The 16,103-nt window shown below is 42.4% G+C and overlaps 1 protein-coding gene across 7 annotated transcripts in view; it reads right to left on the reverse strand.

Annotated features, from left to right (window-relative positions):
• stxbp5a (syntaxin binding protein 5a (tomosyn)) overlaps positions 1-16,103 on the reverse strand; it is a 52,074-nt gene that overhangs the window by 7,606 nt on the left and 28,365 nt on the right. For 5 of the 7 annotated variants that reach the window (XR_002170617.1, XM_019890236.1, XM_019890228.1 and 2 more), the window contains exons 7-19: positions 12,490-12,553; positions 11,508-11,591; positions 7,690-7,813; positions 7,053-7,131; positions 6,433-6,587; positions 5,217-5,289; positions 4,991-5,138; positions 3,263-3,330; positions 2,833-2,873; positions 2,326-2,546; positions 1,145-1,314; positions 944-1,069; positions 125-276 (exon numbers count right to left, since the gene is read on the reverse strand). Coding sequence is in view for 6 of the 7 variants with exons in the window: in XM_019890236.1 (XP_019745795.1) it covers positions 125-276; positions 944-1,069; positions 1,145-1,314; positions 2,326-2,546; positions 2,833-2,873; positions 3,263-3,330; positions 4,991-5,138; positions 5,217-5,289; positions 6,433-6,587; positions 7,053-7,131; positions 7,690-7,813; positions 11,508-11,591; positions 12,490-12,553 (1,505 nt within the window). In the remaining variant the exon portion in view is untranslated. Of the gene's footprint in view, positions 1-124; positions 277-943; positions 1,070-1,144; positions 1,315-2,325; positions 2,547-2,832; positions 2,874-3,262; positions 3,331-4,990; positions 5,139-5,216; positions 5,290-6,432; positions 6,588-7,052; positions 7,132-7,689; positions 7,814-11,507; positions 11,592-12,489; positions 14,493-15,404; positions 15,754-16,103 lie in introns of those variants that run through there. The other 2 variants (XM_019890243.1, XM_019890251.1) reach the window with 2 other exon arrangements.

Consider the following 16,103-nt stretch of genomic DNA (forward strand, 5'->3'; position numbering starts at 1 on the left):
CACACATGCGATTTATTAGCCCTCATGTTGAGTTTCCCATTATGTGTTAGCATTAAGCTAAAGGACTTGAAAGCAAGTTCATGTGGTTGCTTTATTCAAAACAAAAGGATGAAAAACAAGTTACCTCCAGAGGGCTGTCGAGACCTTCTGGGCGAGCGCGGTTGTCTCTGGTATGGATCATTGGAGCCGTACAGCTCCAGCATCCCAAGGTTCAACACCACTGTCTTCTGGACATAGTCCACGACTGCGACACCGTTAATGTTGCCAAACACCACTCTGCATAAGGAAGGTTCACATACAAATGGACAAAGAAAATGTTAAGCGGTACAGGTTCCCCCATCCCTCGTTCACACCAATGGCACGGTGTATTTTATCCCCAAGGCCACCCCATGCCTCATTAGAATACAAAACAGGAAATATCAATGAGGACTTTTTAAACATCATGCAAAGTAAATTCAGATATTTGTTTCTGAATACGTTGATTTTTGTTTAAAAATAACGGCTCCTAATCTGTTGTGGAGATACAGCAATAATCAATTTTCACAATTCCAGTTTTCCTACTTTTTTGGGTGTTACTAAAACACCACCATAAACGCACCATCTAAAAACTTGAGTGCCTCATTGTCGGCTGTGAGTGCATGCACATAACGCAGATATGACGGAAGATAAACTATTTTTTTTAAAAGGATGACATAATAGCCAGTGGTGTCAACCGGGGCTTAATTGGCTGCTTTAGAGCGCCTCATTGTGGACCTTAAGTAAATGCACATACACAGAGAAAGAACGGTAACAAGGGGAGCTCCAGCTAGCTAAATAAATAGGTAGCTACCTAGGTAGCTAGCTATCGACTGTATTTACTGCTTCACCGAGGTATTATCTGATCACGGCTCGGGTAAATCTCCACCACACGAGTGTTGATGTTGACCACGATGTGTTGACTTACAGGCCGTAGGAAGAATTGAGTGCCAGGCTTGTAATCTGTTGAGGTGGTTCCCCGCTCACCCACACCAACTGGACCACCAAGTCCACCTGGTAACCAGCAGACTGCTTTAGTGGAGTACTACGCACCCTGGGAAAAAAAAAAAGTCAAAATAATAAATGGCAAGGGACGTGGGAGTGACGCCAAGGGGTCCCGATGACTTACTTGAGGCAAGGTGTGTTGCTTCCATCAGAGTTGTTGCTGCTGGTGTTGGGATGTGAAGGCGGCCCGCTCGGAGAAGCACCCGGGTTGGGGTGCGCCGACGTGTGCTCCCCACCTCCGCCCTCAGGGGATTCAATGTCGTTCAGTTCATACTGCATTCGCACCTCGAGCAGCTAAAAAGTAATAAAGGTGTATATTGCTCAGCGGGCCATAGACCGTATGCTGCCCAACAAAATTGATTTCATCTCATTTAGGATACTCTTCTTTCAAGAAACATACAGTGGTGACTTAATTTATGAGAATGTAAAGAAAGCTTTTGCCACATTTTTTACTTCACTTCAATAGACATTGTGCTACTCCTTCTGTTGTGTTTTTTCAATAGACATTGTGCTTCTCCTTCTGTTGTGTGTGGGTGGGGTTTTTTGCATGTTTCTTGCGGGAGTGTGAATAGGTGAGCGGATGTGCGTCCGGAGATGCAAAAGCACCTGCAAAGTAATCGACAAATGAACTTTCATGTTTGCTTGCGAATTACCAACACAAAAAGTGAGAAAGCAAAAAAAAAAAAAAAAGAGGTGCGAGCGAAATCCAAATCATCCAAATCACCTGCCAGGAAGTTAGCACGTTGCTATCCGCTCCCACATCCTTCTGATTGACAAGTGAGCATCTTCTCGATTGAAAAACGTGGCACAAATATACAGCGTGTTGACGACTAGCCAGGCGCGGTGAAAACCAGCACGAGGCCGCACAAGATTAAACAGCACTTGGCTTTAAGTTGCTCAACAGTGAGTCAGCACGCCCCCATACATCGCAATCAAGGCAGATCATAATGATTATCTCGCTTTGCCTCCTCACTGCTCCGTCTGTTGGCATGGCAACCATACTGTCATCCACAAGGGGTAGCTTTCAACGTGTGTGCGTGTGTGTGTGTGTGTGTGTGTGTGTCTGGCTGAGTTGGGAATCACTACCTAGCCACTATATAGCCTATAGAGTGAATTAGCCATTTTGTACTGTTTACTTAACATTATTTTTCATTTGACCAATAAGTGTACTAAATATTCCACTCCATAAAAATGCCTACGATTAGGATTGAGTGAATCATTCTGCACACAGCCTGTGTGTGATGTGATGAATTCCCTGCAGATAGTTTTGAAATAACAAGAAGGACCCACCCCAGCTCCCCTTACCTGAACCACCTCCGTGGTGACCTCCAGTTTACTGAAACGGTAGACGATGATGTTGGCCGACACGCCGGCCACACACAGCATGCGACTCTCGGCGCACCAGGCCATCAGCTGGATGGCGAAAGGGTCCTCGTCGGACGCCTCGGCGCTGCCCTTGTCCTCTTTGGAGCGGCTCCTGTCAAACACCTTGGCCGTTTTCAGCTTGTAGAGCACCTGGAGCATTACTGAGGCAAACAGAGAGTCAGGTCAGTGTCAGCACACATCACAACACAAAAACAGTGGCGGGATGTTGCAGAGCGCAAATATTTTGTGGAGTTTTTTTTTTTCCCATGTTGTGCCAAGTTATCATCATAGGTATTTACGATTGTCAATAACGGACATCAATCATTCATTTTTACTTTTATACGTAAGTACATTTTATCTACGTATTTTAACCTTCAAAAATGTTTCTTCTCATTCAAATGTGTTCTTGACTATTCCATTTCTAATGAAGAAAAAAACAGAGCTCACTTGCAGAGGCATCCCAAAACTTCACCGTTCCATCAGCATGCCTACAAGAGTGAGAATTTAAAGAGAGGAGGACAGTAAATAAAAAAAGGAGTGGCCTTTTTTTTTGTTGACTAATTCGTAATATATATGTATTCTGTATATTATATTATCGCATCGGTCTGGCGGGAAAGACTGACATGGAATAAATGCATTATTTACAAGCGCTCTGTGTGCTGAACAAGTTGCTCATATATAGACATGACAATTGTATTCCTTGTACTGCTTTCTTTCTTTTTCACTCAGTGGTTCTTGTTTCCTCGCCAATTTATCCCAGTGCATTGGGGGAGCTGAACATTCGTTCCGCAAGCGCTGGCACACTCTTGCAAGACCGAACTGGACAAGAATACAGTATGTGCGTGTGCGAGTGTGACGAGCGGCGCGGTTATCTTACCCAGTGATGATGATCTCCGGGTAGCTCTGTGTGCCTTGACCCCAGTTGCCTCCACTGATAGGCCACTCCTTGAACCCAACAAACACACACTTCCTATTAGCGTCAATGACATATCAATAGAAGCATTGAATCAATGTTGTGTGGCGCGCGCCTCCACACTGGCTGTCAACACGTCGACACGTACAAAAAGGCCACCGGGATGACTCACGGTGTTCTTTAGGTGTGAATCACACCCCCCCCCCTCCTTCCTTTCATTTTGATATCCTTTGAGTGAGAATGGATAAAAGGCTAACATAGCAAGGTGACAATACAAGCATACAAAATGTGCCGCGGCAGGTCAATAAGATATTTTAAGAGCCGGGGATGAGCTAAAATATTAGTGGCCAAATTCATTTGAGAAAACTAGCCGCCTGATTCCTACTAACCTTCGACACTGGAAGTTGTTTAAGGGTAGGAATTATGAGCCAGTATAATGAAGTCATTGGGTATTATGTACTGATACATCATGCCCTTGTGCTGAAGTGATGAAATGCTAACAGCATGCTGACACTGGTCTTCGCACCAGAAGCAACTAATCAAGCCGTTGATGTCACTGGAGGTATGATTTGCACTGTCTCATTTTGTTTGTCACCTTTATAACACCGTCAGCCAGTGCAAGTCAAATAAAAAAATACAACCGCGATGCTATTGTTCTGTTCCGCCTCATTAATGGACAAAGAGGTGCGCCTTCAGCATTTTATTCTGACTGGCACCGAACGGCGTATTTATCTGCCTTCCACAATAAAAGTTGTCTCGTTTGCATCTGAGTCATTCTATTGAGGGAAAGACAAGAGTGATAAAATATCATCAGAATAGCCGGATCGTGTTGTCTTTTGCAGTTTGTTGTTTTTGTCACTATTAGTTGGTACAAAAAGTAGTAAAAGAATAAAATAATGGATCTGCTTTCAAATGATGAAAATATTTTAGGTTTTGGCTCCGAAAAAAAAATAGTACTAGCGGTGGCCAATGTTATCAGAGGTAAAAAAACGAAAAAAAATAAAAATAAAATAAGACTGAAATAACTTTTTCATGAATGAAATTACGTATAAACAAACATGCTTATAAAACAAAATGATACCTTGTGTTTATGAAACTAAAACTAACTATAATTATCCTGAAAATGTCCTTTGTTTTCATCTTTGTCAGTTAATAGCATTTATGGGCTTGATTTTAAATGTTTGTTTTTTTTTTACATTTTATATTGCTTTACAAACATACAGTAGACGGAAGGTCAAAAAGTTTAGTTTAGTTTACTGTATTACACATTACTTGGTGACCTTTATTATTTTGCACTTGACAAATCGCTTTTTGCTGTTTTGGCTGGAATCTCGACCAACGCCATGTTTAATCAGTCATAAAAATTGAGTAGACTTGGTGTTTTTTTCACAGTTCAGAATGCTCACACCCCCCCCAAAAACATAATACTAAAACTAGAAAAAAATAGACTAAAATGAAGCATTTCAACAATCAAAACAAATCGAAATGAACAAATTTGCTCTAAAACTACTTAAAACTAACTGAATTTAAAAAAAAACAGTGTCTCCTCCAAAATACGCGCGAAAAAAAAAATAAAAACCTTAAACAGCTTTCTGCTGTTTTGGCTGGAATCTCGACCAACGGCATGTTTAATCATTCATAAAAATTGAGTGGACTTGGTGTTTTTTTCACAGTTCAGAATGCTCACAGTACCTTTTTGCTGTAGCCCTGACGCTTCTGTCGCGAGCCAACCGAGTAAAGTGCTGGTATGAGGTCCACGGGGCAATCGGCGAAGTATTCGCAGCAAGTCACCGGGGACTCGTGGATGGTCAGCGGGTAGGGGTTCTCGAAAATGGGGTAACTGTTCGAGAGAAGCGACAGCACGTCCCTTCAGTCGGAATGCCTCTGTTGTGTATGTTCCGTTGGGGGAAGCACTCACCCGTTTTGTGCAAGGTCGATCACCACTAAGTCCTTCTCCAGAAGGACCACCACAGCGTATGGTTCCTGAAAGTCTGTAAGATCCAAAATGACACAATTCTTGAAAAAAACAAATAATAAAAGTGGCTTTCAGGTCTTCATCGCTACTGCTTAAGTTCAATGTCAAATTAAACATACGACAAAGAGAATTCCAGCCACATTTTTAGCTTCAGTTCACAAACCCGTTCAGCTTAATGCTAACTAACAATGGAAAATACCATTGATGGGTTAAGAAATGACATTAGCACCTTGGTGTTCAACTGTTTTTGGTTACAAGTGATCACAGAATGTTTGAAGTTAGCTTCAGTTCACAAACCCGTTTAGCTTAATGCTAACTAACAATGGAAAATACCATCGATGGGTTAACGAAAGAAATCAGCACCTTGGTGTTCTAAGTCTGTTTTTGGTTACAAGTGATCACAGAATGTTTGAAGATTTCGAATAACATTAAGGCTAATTTCCTTTAGCCGGTCAATGGTGTTTCACATTATACATTAGCATCAAGCTAATGAACTTGTCTTGTTTTATGTGTCGATTTAACAATCAAATTCAAATGGGAGTGAGGAAAAAACAACTTAGCAGGACGCTTTGTTTCACAAATTGTGTGAACAGACCTATTTGGTTCCCCACAGTGATATCATACGCAAGCTTATGAGTTATAGCCGAGGTCTCACTCGAAACATTTGTGCAAAAGGGTGGAAAAAAAAAAGCATAATCTTCGGTTGATTGTCTCTTCTGGTACATTTTTGTCTTCTCCACACTTGAGCACATCAGTCAAGGCGGCAGTCAGACACACAGATGCATACAATGGAATAATCCTCAGTGATGTCTATTACCAGATGAGATCAGCTGGCTGCCAGTGACATAATGAAGTCGCCGCTGTTACATAATGCGCCGGTTAATCCGTCCCGCAGCTGTGTGTGTGTGTGCCAAATGAAGGCTCTTCCGCGGCAGATTACGCTGCATTCACATCCACTTGTTTCAGCTCCTCAACATGTGGAAAATATGCTAATTCCATTCAGACGCCGGGGATATTGTGCGCAAACGAAGACGACGTGAGGATGCAATTTCCATACGTCCCCTTGGGAAATTTCAGATTTATTACAGCGGCGCCAGCGTAATTAAAGAACAGACGTGGAAAGCGGCATCGAAGCGGCAGGAGCAACGCGCCGACTCACCATTGGGGTACGGCGTCTCGCACAGGGTGAGGAAGTCTACGATAGGGTAGTCCATCTCCAGGACGGCCGTGCTCTTGCCGTGCATGACCGTCAGGCACGGCCGCCGGCCCGCCGTGTCGTAGGACAGACCGCCGGACAGGATGATGAAGGGCTCCCTGGGGAAACGCAAACCAAGAAAAATAAACATATCTCAATTTATAGACCAATATGAAACAGTTAAGAGGTGAGCCCAAGTGAACCCTGTTTGCTAACCAAAACAGCAGCATAAAAGACAATCTCTCACGTGAATTTGCTGAAACAGAGTTCTCGGCGTGTTACGTTCTTTTTTTTTTCCATTTCTTACGGCTTCTGCAAAGTCAGCCTCTGTTCCTGACGTTTATAAAGTCAAGTAGTTATAAATTATTGAGACTGTAAATGTTGTCAATTTTGGGAAAAAAGATACAGTGTAATAATTATATACAATATTTTTTCTTCCAAGGAAAAGTGTACCCACTATTCGTCAAATATGAATTTGGTCTCATAAAATTGCAGAATTTTCTGCGAAACCACTCGACAAAAAAAAAAAAAAAAAAATTCAGATAAAAACGGATAATGAATTCAAACCAAACGCCGCCGCTTACCCAATCCTGGTAGTTTTGTATTCCACTTTGAGAATGGGTTTACAAGGCTCTGGCTTCTTCCCATCCTTTGGCTGTTTGCCTGAAACAGAACAGCAAAAAAAAAAAAAAAAAAAACTTCAGTTTATGCCATCCGATGCTCTTGTTTATCCAAATCACGCCACATACTAATTGAATGAAAAAAAAAAACACGAGTGAAGAAATGTTAATTACCGAAGTGATTAAAAGGTCGTAATAATAATAACAATAGTCAATAAAACCTCGTGTTTCCAAACTACTTCTACAGTGAGTCAAAATTAAAGAATGTCTAAGCCTGGCTTAAACCCATCAAAGGAATTTGCATAATTGCGCATTAAATACCAAAGTAATTATACAACCAGCGTCAGACGAGAAATTATAAAAAAAAAAACAACACAGGGCTAAAATCCTTTCCACAACACACCGAGCGTCAGCTTCTTGTAGGCCCTTGAACGTGTCAAAAGTGCTCTGGGGGCTAAAAAGCAGGCGCGAGGTAGAATGCGGCACGATAAAAAAGTAAGAAGATTCAGAAGAAGAAGAAGTTTAGAAAGAAGAATCAGAAGAAGACACTGAAGACGAGTCAGAAGAAGTTTGATGATGGGATGAGCATGCGAGTGCTTACCGTGGGGGGTGATTGTCTGTATGGGCTTGCCCTGGCCTCTCACGTTCCATATGGTCAGCGTCCCGTCTGAGTGACTGCACACGAACTGCTTGCCCTCGTGATGCCAGGCAACTGAGTGGATTGCCTACGAAACAACAGGTGGAAACCGAGGCTGTCAGTAGTTCCGCACGATGACACAGGATAAGAAAAAGGAAATGATTGTATGGAATGCTTCGTGGAAAAAAAAAAAAAAAAAAAAATTGGTGAGCCCTTTGACTGGATTCCGGTTTCATTACAGAGTGATTAGCTTCTATTTGGATTTGTATGGCTGTTCGTTAAAAATGTTAATTGCAACATTGTCTGTGCAGTTCATCAATTGTCTGTGCAGTTCATCAAGGTTTTATGATGGTGACATTTAAGAGTCCGGAATGAATGCATGAATGAACTGCTGTTGGAACACGTGTTTTGGGATCAGATCAGCGCAGAAGTCAACGGGAATCACACAACAATGTTGTGTTCGCACAAAAAAAAAAAAAAAAGAGAGGAAAAACGCTTTTTAGAAATATCCCAAATGCATTGCCTCTTTGCAAGCGATCATTGTAAACACAATCCTAACGTGTCCCATTATTATTATTGTACTGTATTTGATTAGAGTAAAAGTCACTTTTTTCCCTCTTTATTTTTTTTTTCATGACCTGATGTAGCAAAAGTATCCTCAAACAAAATATTCTTAGCATAAACTATGATGCCAGTGTCATTAAAAAAAATAAAATTACGGAACGAGACTTATTCCTTGTAGAAACACTTCGCTTGTCATGAATCATTTTATCGTCGTCAACGCACATTTTTCTCATTGTAAAACAAATTTACCCCTCATAAAAATCAAACATTTTGTCTTTGTATTGTTACCATTTTATTCAAAAAACGGGGCTGGGATAGGGGCTCTCAAGGACCGGTCTTGAGTACCCCCTGGCTTAAGAGTGTCATACAGTGTGATCAGCAGGTTGCAACAAAGATTCAGAGAGACTGTAAGAGACAGAGAATAATTTCTCACTGGTGGATCGGGCGGTCCGTATTCCAAACGTTGATCACGGATTAGCCCCAGAGTATGTTACTGACCCCCGCAAAAAAAAAAAAAAAACAAATCACAGTGAAAATGGATGTAGCAACGTGTTGAAGACAATGAGATTATGCTAAATCTGCTGGTCATTCCCGCTCTTTGGCTGTGCACCATATTGGAAAAAAAAAAGGAGTAGATTTACCTCATTTCCAGTTGCCATCACCCTCCCTTCTCAGATAAGCTCATATCTTCACACTGCTCCCGTGGTCTTATTGAAACCACCCCAAAAGAGCTTATCTCTGCTCTCTAAACCCCTGTCGTGACATCTCTCCACAGACCGAAGTGGGAAAGGACTCCGGGGCAGAAAAAAAAACAACAAAAAAAAAAAAACAAATCCCAAACCAAATCAAGTCCTTTTGCAGTTTTCCTCGCCTCCGAACTCATCGCTCTCGCTGCTCTCGTGTAATGTCCGGAGGTTATTCCCCACGCCGCCGCACCTCAATGCAATGCGCTGTTTGAAAACTTCCATTTGTTGCCCACGCAAGGACGCCGAGGACAATGGCGGCGTATCGCGGCGGCGCATCGCTGCGGCATTGCATCGCGGCTTTGATTGCTCAATGACCTTTCCTCTGTTACCGTTGTGGACGAGGCTGCGGACCAAATTAACGAGGGCGGCTAAAGCTGCGCGTAATTACCAACAACATACAATAGAAGCTTTCCACTCGACCAGTGTTTGCTTTGAAGACTTGGTTTGAAGGGATTCTCTTTTCCCCTGAATACACGATTCTGATGATCCAGACACACTTAAAACTATTCATAGCTGATGGCTCATCTGAGATGTCTGCTGCTGTTTCCACTATTAGCAGAGTATGATTCTCCCTGCCATGATGATGATGATGATGATGATGATCACTCCCTCTTCGTCGAAATCGAGATGTCTCTCATTCAATAATTTCGATTCCTCAACGGCAGAAAGTGCGGAACCTGTTTCCTATCAGGGGCCATTTCACGTCATAGAAAGTCCTCTGAGCGAGCGACTACATTGATGAAAAAATACCGTGCAACAATTAAACACATTGTTAATATGACATATGAACATGTGCGGGTTCATGTTTTCTGGGATTCTTTGTTACAGCTCCTCTGAGGAGCCTCTTGGAATCACTTGATGGATATTTTATCAACCTTTCAAAGCTGTCACACTTTAAAAGTACAATAGTGTGCTCTTTGGCCCAAACCACATATTTCCTTTTCCCGCCCGAAAAATATTTTTGGGGGTAATCCTGCACACAAACCACCCAACCAAATAAATAAAATGAAAACGCAACCTCCCCTTTCCTTGCTTGCACTTGGCTGAAGCAACATAACCGACAAATATTGCAAATGCCTGAGTAGGAATACAATTTTGCAAGCAAGCCAATAAGGTCTGACACAAGTCCACGGGGCATCATGACACTGGCTCTGTTTTATTGTGTTTTCTTTTATTTATAGAGCCTCTCCTGCGCCGCCCGCCGGGAAACACGACGACGGGAGAGGCTGAGTGCACTGGAAAGTTTCGGCCTCCAAAACCATGTTATGACATCGATATGCAAGCTGCGAACCTCACTCTGGAGAAAACTACACCAGTGTGCCCTGATATAAACTACCGGCAATAAATAAATGTCTCAATTAGTCGCAGGTACATCACTGAAATATGCATACTTTTTTCCCCGAAGGGTGGAAAAAGTACCTGCTAGCTAGGGGCTACAAGCTAACATAGCAGACAGTATGTTCTCCTTCTCATCAAGCATCACCAGGAAACTTTAACTCAGCTTGCTTCACAAGCTGCTGGTTGGTAGATGGCCAACAAAATTTCCCAAAACAGCCTTCAATCTGTTAAATGCCATTTTCGGTTGAACTTTACTGTCAAACTAAACATCAAACAAAGAGAAGGACACGATGTGCATTTTAAACTACCACACAACGTTGCCTCCTGTTAGCTTGCTTCTTTCACCTCCATGAAAAAAAAGATCAATATTACTGCAGTTGACTGATTCACTAAAAGCAGTTGTCAAAGTCTTCTTTGTTTGTATCTGGCGGCCATGTTGCACTTAGCATAGGGAGTCACAATGAATTAATCATCACACGCAGTGTTTGATTCTCAATGTTCCATTTAATTTTGTTCTTACCGTATATAAGTGCAATAGCGAAGTGCTTTTTTCCTTGATTAAAAAAAGTAACAAGAAAAAAATAAATACATTTTTTTAAAAAAAACAAAGGAAACTGGAACAGATTAATGACAATTTCCGTTCACTTCACTGGGGAAAATCGATTTGAGATGAGAATGTTTAGCGTTGCAAGCGTTGTTTACGGGACTAATTATCTCAAGAAACTACATCTGATATTATTTTTCATTATTGTAATCTTTAGGTAAATAAAACTAATCTATAAACTACTTGGTAGACCTTAAAATATTCCGTATTAATTGATTGTTTTTTCTTTTTTTAACAGAAATGAAAATGGAGTTGCTCGCAGATTAATGTTCCAAAATTGCTTTAACTTCATTTTGAAAATCCATTATTAAATAGAATTTCTACCCTTCCGAGATGAAACAAGGGGCTTCTTTTTTTTCTTTGGTACAATCATCACTTTTACAGATATTGAGGCGCTTATTTATTTTCCGAAAGCGAGCTGCTGTCGGGGTAAACCATCGCACGTCTTATTTGTTCATGAATAGGTAATTTCAATTCCAGCCAGCATTAAAAGATACCGGAAGGAAGGTGAGAAATCAAGGTTTGCCTACCTCATCATAAGTGTAGCGATAGTCGGCCTTCTTTGATTTGAGATCCCACAGGACCACGATCCCGGACTCAAATCCAATTATCAGCTGAGAGAGGAAACAGCAGTCCAGGAGACGGGTGGAGATGACAGACGGAGAGGGTGAAGATATTAAAGGGGGGAAAGTGTGTGTGTGTGTCGGGGGGTGGGGGGTGTGATGCATTTGACATTCATGTGCCACGTAATATAGGCTTGGGAAAGAATGTCGCCTACACAAGGGACAATAACAACAACATCTTTATATGAAGAAAACGAGTTGCCGAGCGGGATATGCCGTCTCTTCTCAGAAATAATTTAATTATTTGCTATTCATTAATTTTAGCATTCACAAAAGATGAACCAAAAATGTCCAACAAAACTCAACTCAAATTTCCAAGGACATCGATTTTCTCCGTTTTTATTTTTCTAAACCGTTAAGCCCTAATAGTCGGGATGGCGTCGTGACATCACCAATCAATTCCGCACAATTGACCAAGTCCTTCGCACTCAATTATGATGTCTATCGCTAGTCAGCTGAACCTAGCTAAGCGACGCAGAAGAAAAATGACTCTCAAGACTCAGCCACAATTAGTGTTTTGTCTAAACTGCAGTCTCGGCTGATTCAAAGCTCTCGAGTGGAATAATGGAATACGTTTTCATTTAATTGATGCGCTTCCAAGTCGTGCTGATGAAATCGGTGAATCATCCAACACAAGACCAGCATCTGCGATTAAACGTTTAAAAGCCTCAACTTTATCCTCGAGAATGATGTCAAACATTTAACTGCAGTCAACCTTTCAGTGGATGGGAAGAAAATACGGAAGCTCAAATCTTGACTGCTTTGATTAAATGAATGCAAAATTTTGCCTTTCCATTCTTTCTCAAGGGAAAAAAAAACTATTTGAAATATATTATCGCTACCATTTCAATCTCTGGGGTGCTAAGTGGGATTTAATAGTGTCCTTTACCTTTCCCTCATCCATGGGGTTGTCACTGATGTGGACGACTGGTCCAGGGTGAGCCTTGGACGACCTTCGGGGAGACACAAGAGAGAAAGAAGTAGTGAGCGACAAATGTCTCCATCTGGTAATTGACTCGGGTCTCTTCACACTGGAGCGGCTGAGGTCAACGCAGGCGAGGGTGCGTCTGAAAATCCACGGAGGAAATGTGCTGGTGAAGCCCGAGCTGTCAATCAGCCTCTCTGACTGTTCAAACTTGTGATGGATGTTTCTGTGAAGATGTTACCATTGGAACATCAGAAAAAGAAAAAAAAAAAGACTCCTCTGTTTGTACTTCACCCTGCAGCCCAGACAGACTTTTTTTTTGTACAAGCCAACTAAACCTGCGCCCCCTTCGGATGCCACAATGACGGATGAGGGTCACGAGAGAAGGTCAGTGACTACTAAAAGTCTAACACGTTGGCCAAATGCCGCACGGCCTGGGCAAGGATACCCTTGAAAATGAACAGTCGGGACACTGTGTACAAGAGGATAAAGAGACTGTATTGTCATTTACGGCCGTATGAATCTGACACTCATGAGGTCAGTGGATGAACTTTGTTTTGAAAAACGGATGCTGAGAAAACATTGAAGAGGGAGTATTCTTGTGTGATCGTAGTTTTTATACGCCACAATTAAATCTCGCGTTCGGCGTGTCTGTTGAATGCCCCACTCAACCGTCAGTGAAATACCCGACTACAATCTGAAAAATGGATGCGGGTTCACATAATTCCATATTTGAACCATAAAAAATAAACCCCCTTTAAATCCACTTTAATCCTCCACGGCTGAAATATATCCTACTGGGTTGTCACAACGAGGCGCTCTAATGGGGCAACCAAAATCAAAACTCCAGTTCACAAGCTGGATGACAAGTCAGATTTTATTCCACAATTGCCATTCCAGGCTCTTCTACCTTTCTCACCATGACATAGTCATACTCACAGCTGACAATGAGGCGCCCTCAAGTGGACACGCCAGTGGTCAATCCAAAGGCGCGATGTTTTTTCGGGGTGTAGGCTAGCTAGCTAGCTAGCTGCTGTGTCGTAATTGCGGCAGATGATGTGAGAGATGGCACTCAAAATTTGATATAGTAAGAATCGGGTGACTTCTGCTCTTTTATACCATCAAGTGACAGTTATAGCACCAGTTTTTGTCACTTTTTAGACTTTCACGTCACGACACAAGCATCAGCATTCATAATAAGAGCACTGGAATCTTTGAAATGAAGGACCACAAGGTGCAAAGCGTGTACAGTTGTGTATGAGAAGCAAGCATCATTCAGCGGCAGCTATATTTAGGCTGATGGTGCCGGATGATTGGAGGCTTATTATTACTGAAGCTGCAGCTTTCTTTCTTTTTCTTTTTTTTTTTGCTTCATCTTGTCTCAATTCGCCGCCTTCACACACATGCTGCATACACACGCAGACACACGCAGCCCAGCAATTAACGCACTTCTTAACACCCACTTTGTGAAACACACACCCATAACAATCAATTAGCCTCTCGGTGAATTACAAATGCAACTCGTTGGCCTGTGCCGTGTGGTTTATTTTCTCTTGTTCTAAGGTTTTCGATGTTCTTAGTTTTAACGTCACGGGGTTTCACAGATGAAATCCCTTTTGGTACAGTGATTTGTTTCAATAAATAATTATTTTTCATGGATTCTGGATTGAGTGCCCCCTTGTACCGTATGTAGCTGTGAAGCACTTTGAATTGTGCTCTGCGAAAATGCAAGAAATGCTTGACCAACGTAGTAGCCAAACACTGCATTTGTCAATCTTTAACAATGCCGAATAAATTAGCTCCAGAAATGAGCTTTATGTAATATTAAATCAAACACGAGGTGACATGAGGCCACAAACTGCACATGAAACAACCATGTCGCAAACAAGCTGTTGTCGTTGGGGGCTTTTGATGTCATCAGCCCGGCAGCTACCGCAGATGTTCACCACGTCACTGTGTGGCTTTTCCTAAAATGGGAGACGTGCTTTTTTTAACATACAACTGCCATATCTGGAGTCAACAGAGCCCTAGAAATGACAAGGAGGGAAAAAAAATCCATTGAATGCTAGCGACAATGTAGATGCCCACAAATTGCTAATTTGTGGGCAAAAACTATTGATGTGAATGGGCATACAAATGAGCATATGAATGAACGGACCGATGTGTGTAATTTGTGTACAAAATGCCCGGCACTGCAATATTACATCACCTGTCCGTGTGATTGAAAAGAACATTATAGCAAGAGCAGTGTCGTTAATCTGCACACGCTTCAGGTTGGTGAGTGTGAGCGCGGTCGAAAATGAAAAAGGAAAGAGGAGCTGGAGCCCCAAGCCAAGGCGCTCATGTGCAATGTGTGTCATGCTACGCTCTGAATGTTTTTGCCACTCCTGGCCCACTTCTGTGCCCGCTGACCATCATCTTGAATCAAGTCCACAAACACACACAGGCAAACACTTTAAGACCGCAGCAATGTGAGCGTACACAAGAGTCAAGAGTCTCATTGCCTCAAGCCAAAGCTGAACAATGCTACCCTGAGCCCTTCTGGATGTCTTTGTGCTGCTCTAACTAATAAAACAGTCAGACAGATAAAGAGGAGTTTCACGCAGCTATTTAAAGTGACCCAATACGCAACAGTAATATTTGTAATTCTTTGTAGAAGATAAAGAATATATGCCTGTGAGTACTGTCACTCTGTGTTGCTTTGTTAAAATAACCATTACTTAAAGTGTTGTTACACCGCCACAAAGATGCTATTCATTAGCCTGTCTATGATGTTCTCCATGATGTGTTAGCATTGAGCTAGCAGACTTAAAGGCAAAGGTATGTGTTTGTTTTAAATATTCCTTTTTTTCACATGCAGTTTGACAAGATTTTCTCACCAGGAGTTCACTGCCACCATCCGAGGTTCGTACCGTGTCTGGAATTTTTTGGGTGAGTCATGCAACTTTTAAACTCATCTTCTTTTGTCAGCGGACTTCCAACAAGCGTCGGCCCGGCTATAGCCCTGAGTACATTCTAATGTAATCGTAATGACGCATGCATATTGAACACCATTCCTGCCGTTAAAAAGCAATTTGTCAGAGAGAAGTCAAAGTTACTGCATGTCCAGCAGCCCTTATCGCCCCTTTCTATCTCATTATTCGTATCTATCTTCGACCACTCCCCCCGTAACGGCAAAAGCTCTTATCACCGCAAGCCCTCACCTTCCTCTATCCGCCCTCTCCTGCGTGCATGTCCTACCGCTCCTAAAACCACAACCCCACCGCCCACCAACATACCCACCCCCCCCTGTGCTTCCCTGCTCAACTCACGCCTCGTCTCGTCTCCCCCGCAGCTCAGACGTCTGCGTATAGCGTACAGTGATCTTGGCGGACACCTGTTCCAAACCTCTTCTGCTAGTCCCTCGCGGTGCACACGCACTCGCTCTCGCACACGCAGACACGCGCGCACAGGAGGGGGGAATCTGTGAAGCAAAACGCTCCGTTGAATAATTTAAGCCTCTACAGCAGGGAAATAAAATGGAGCCTGTCAAGCTGACAGATTCATTGAAGGCGCTATAGGAAACATTTGGCTACCTA

This window comes from Hippocampus comes, unplaced genomic scaffold, assembly GCF_001891065.2.
Source record: "Hippocampus comes isolate QL1 unplaced genomic scaffold, H_comes_QL1_v1.1 scaffold397, whole genome shotgun sequence".
Classification (NCBI taxonomy): Eukaryota; Metazoa; Chordata; class Actinopteri; order Syngnathiformes; family Syngnathidae; genus Hippocampus; species Hippocampus comes.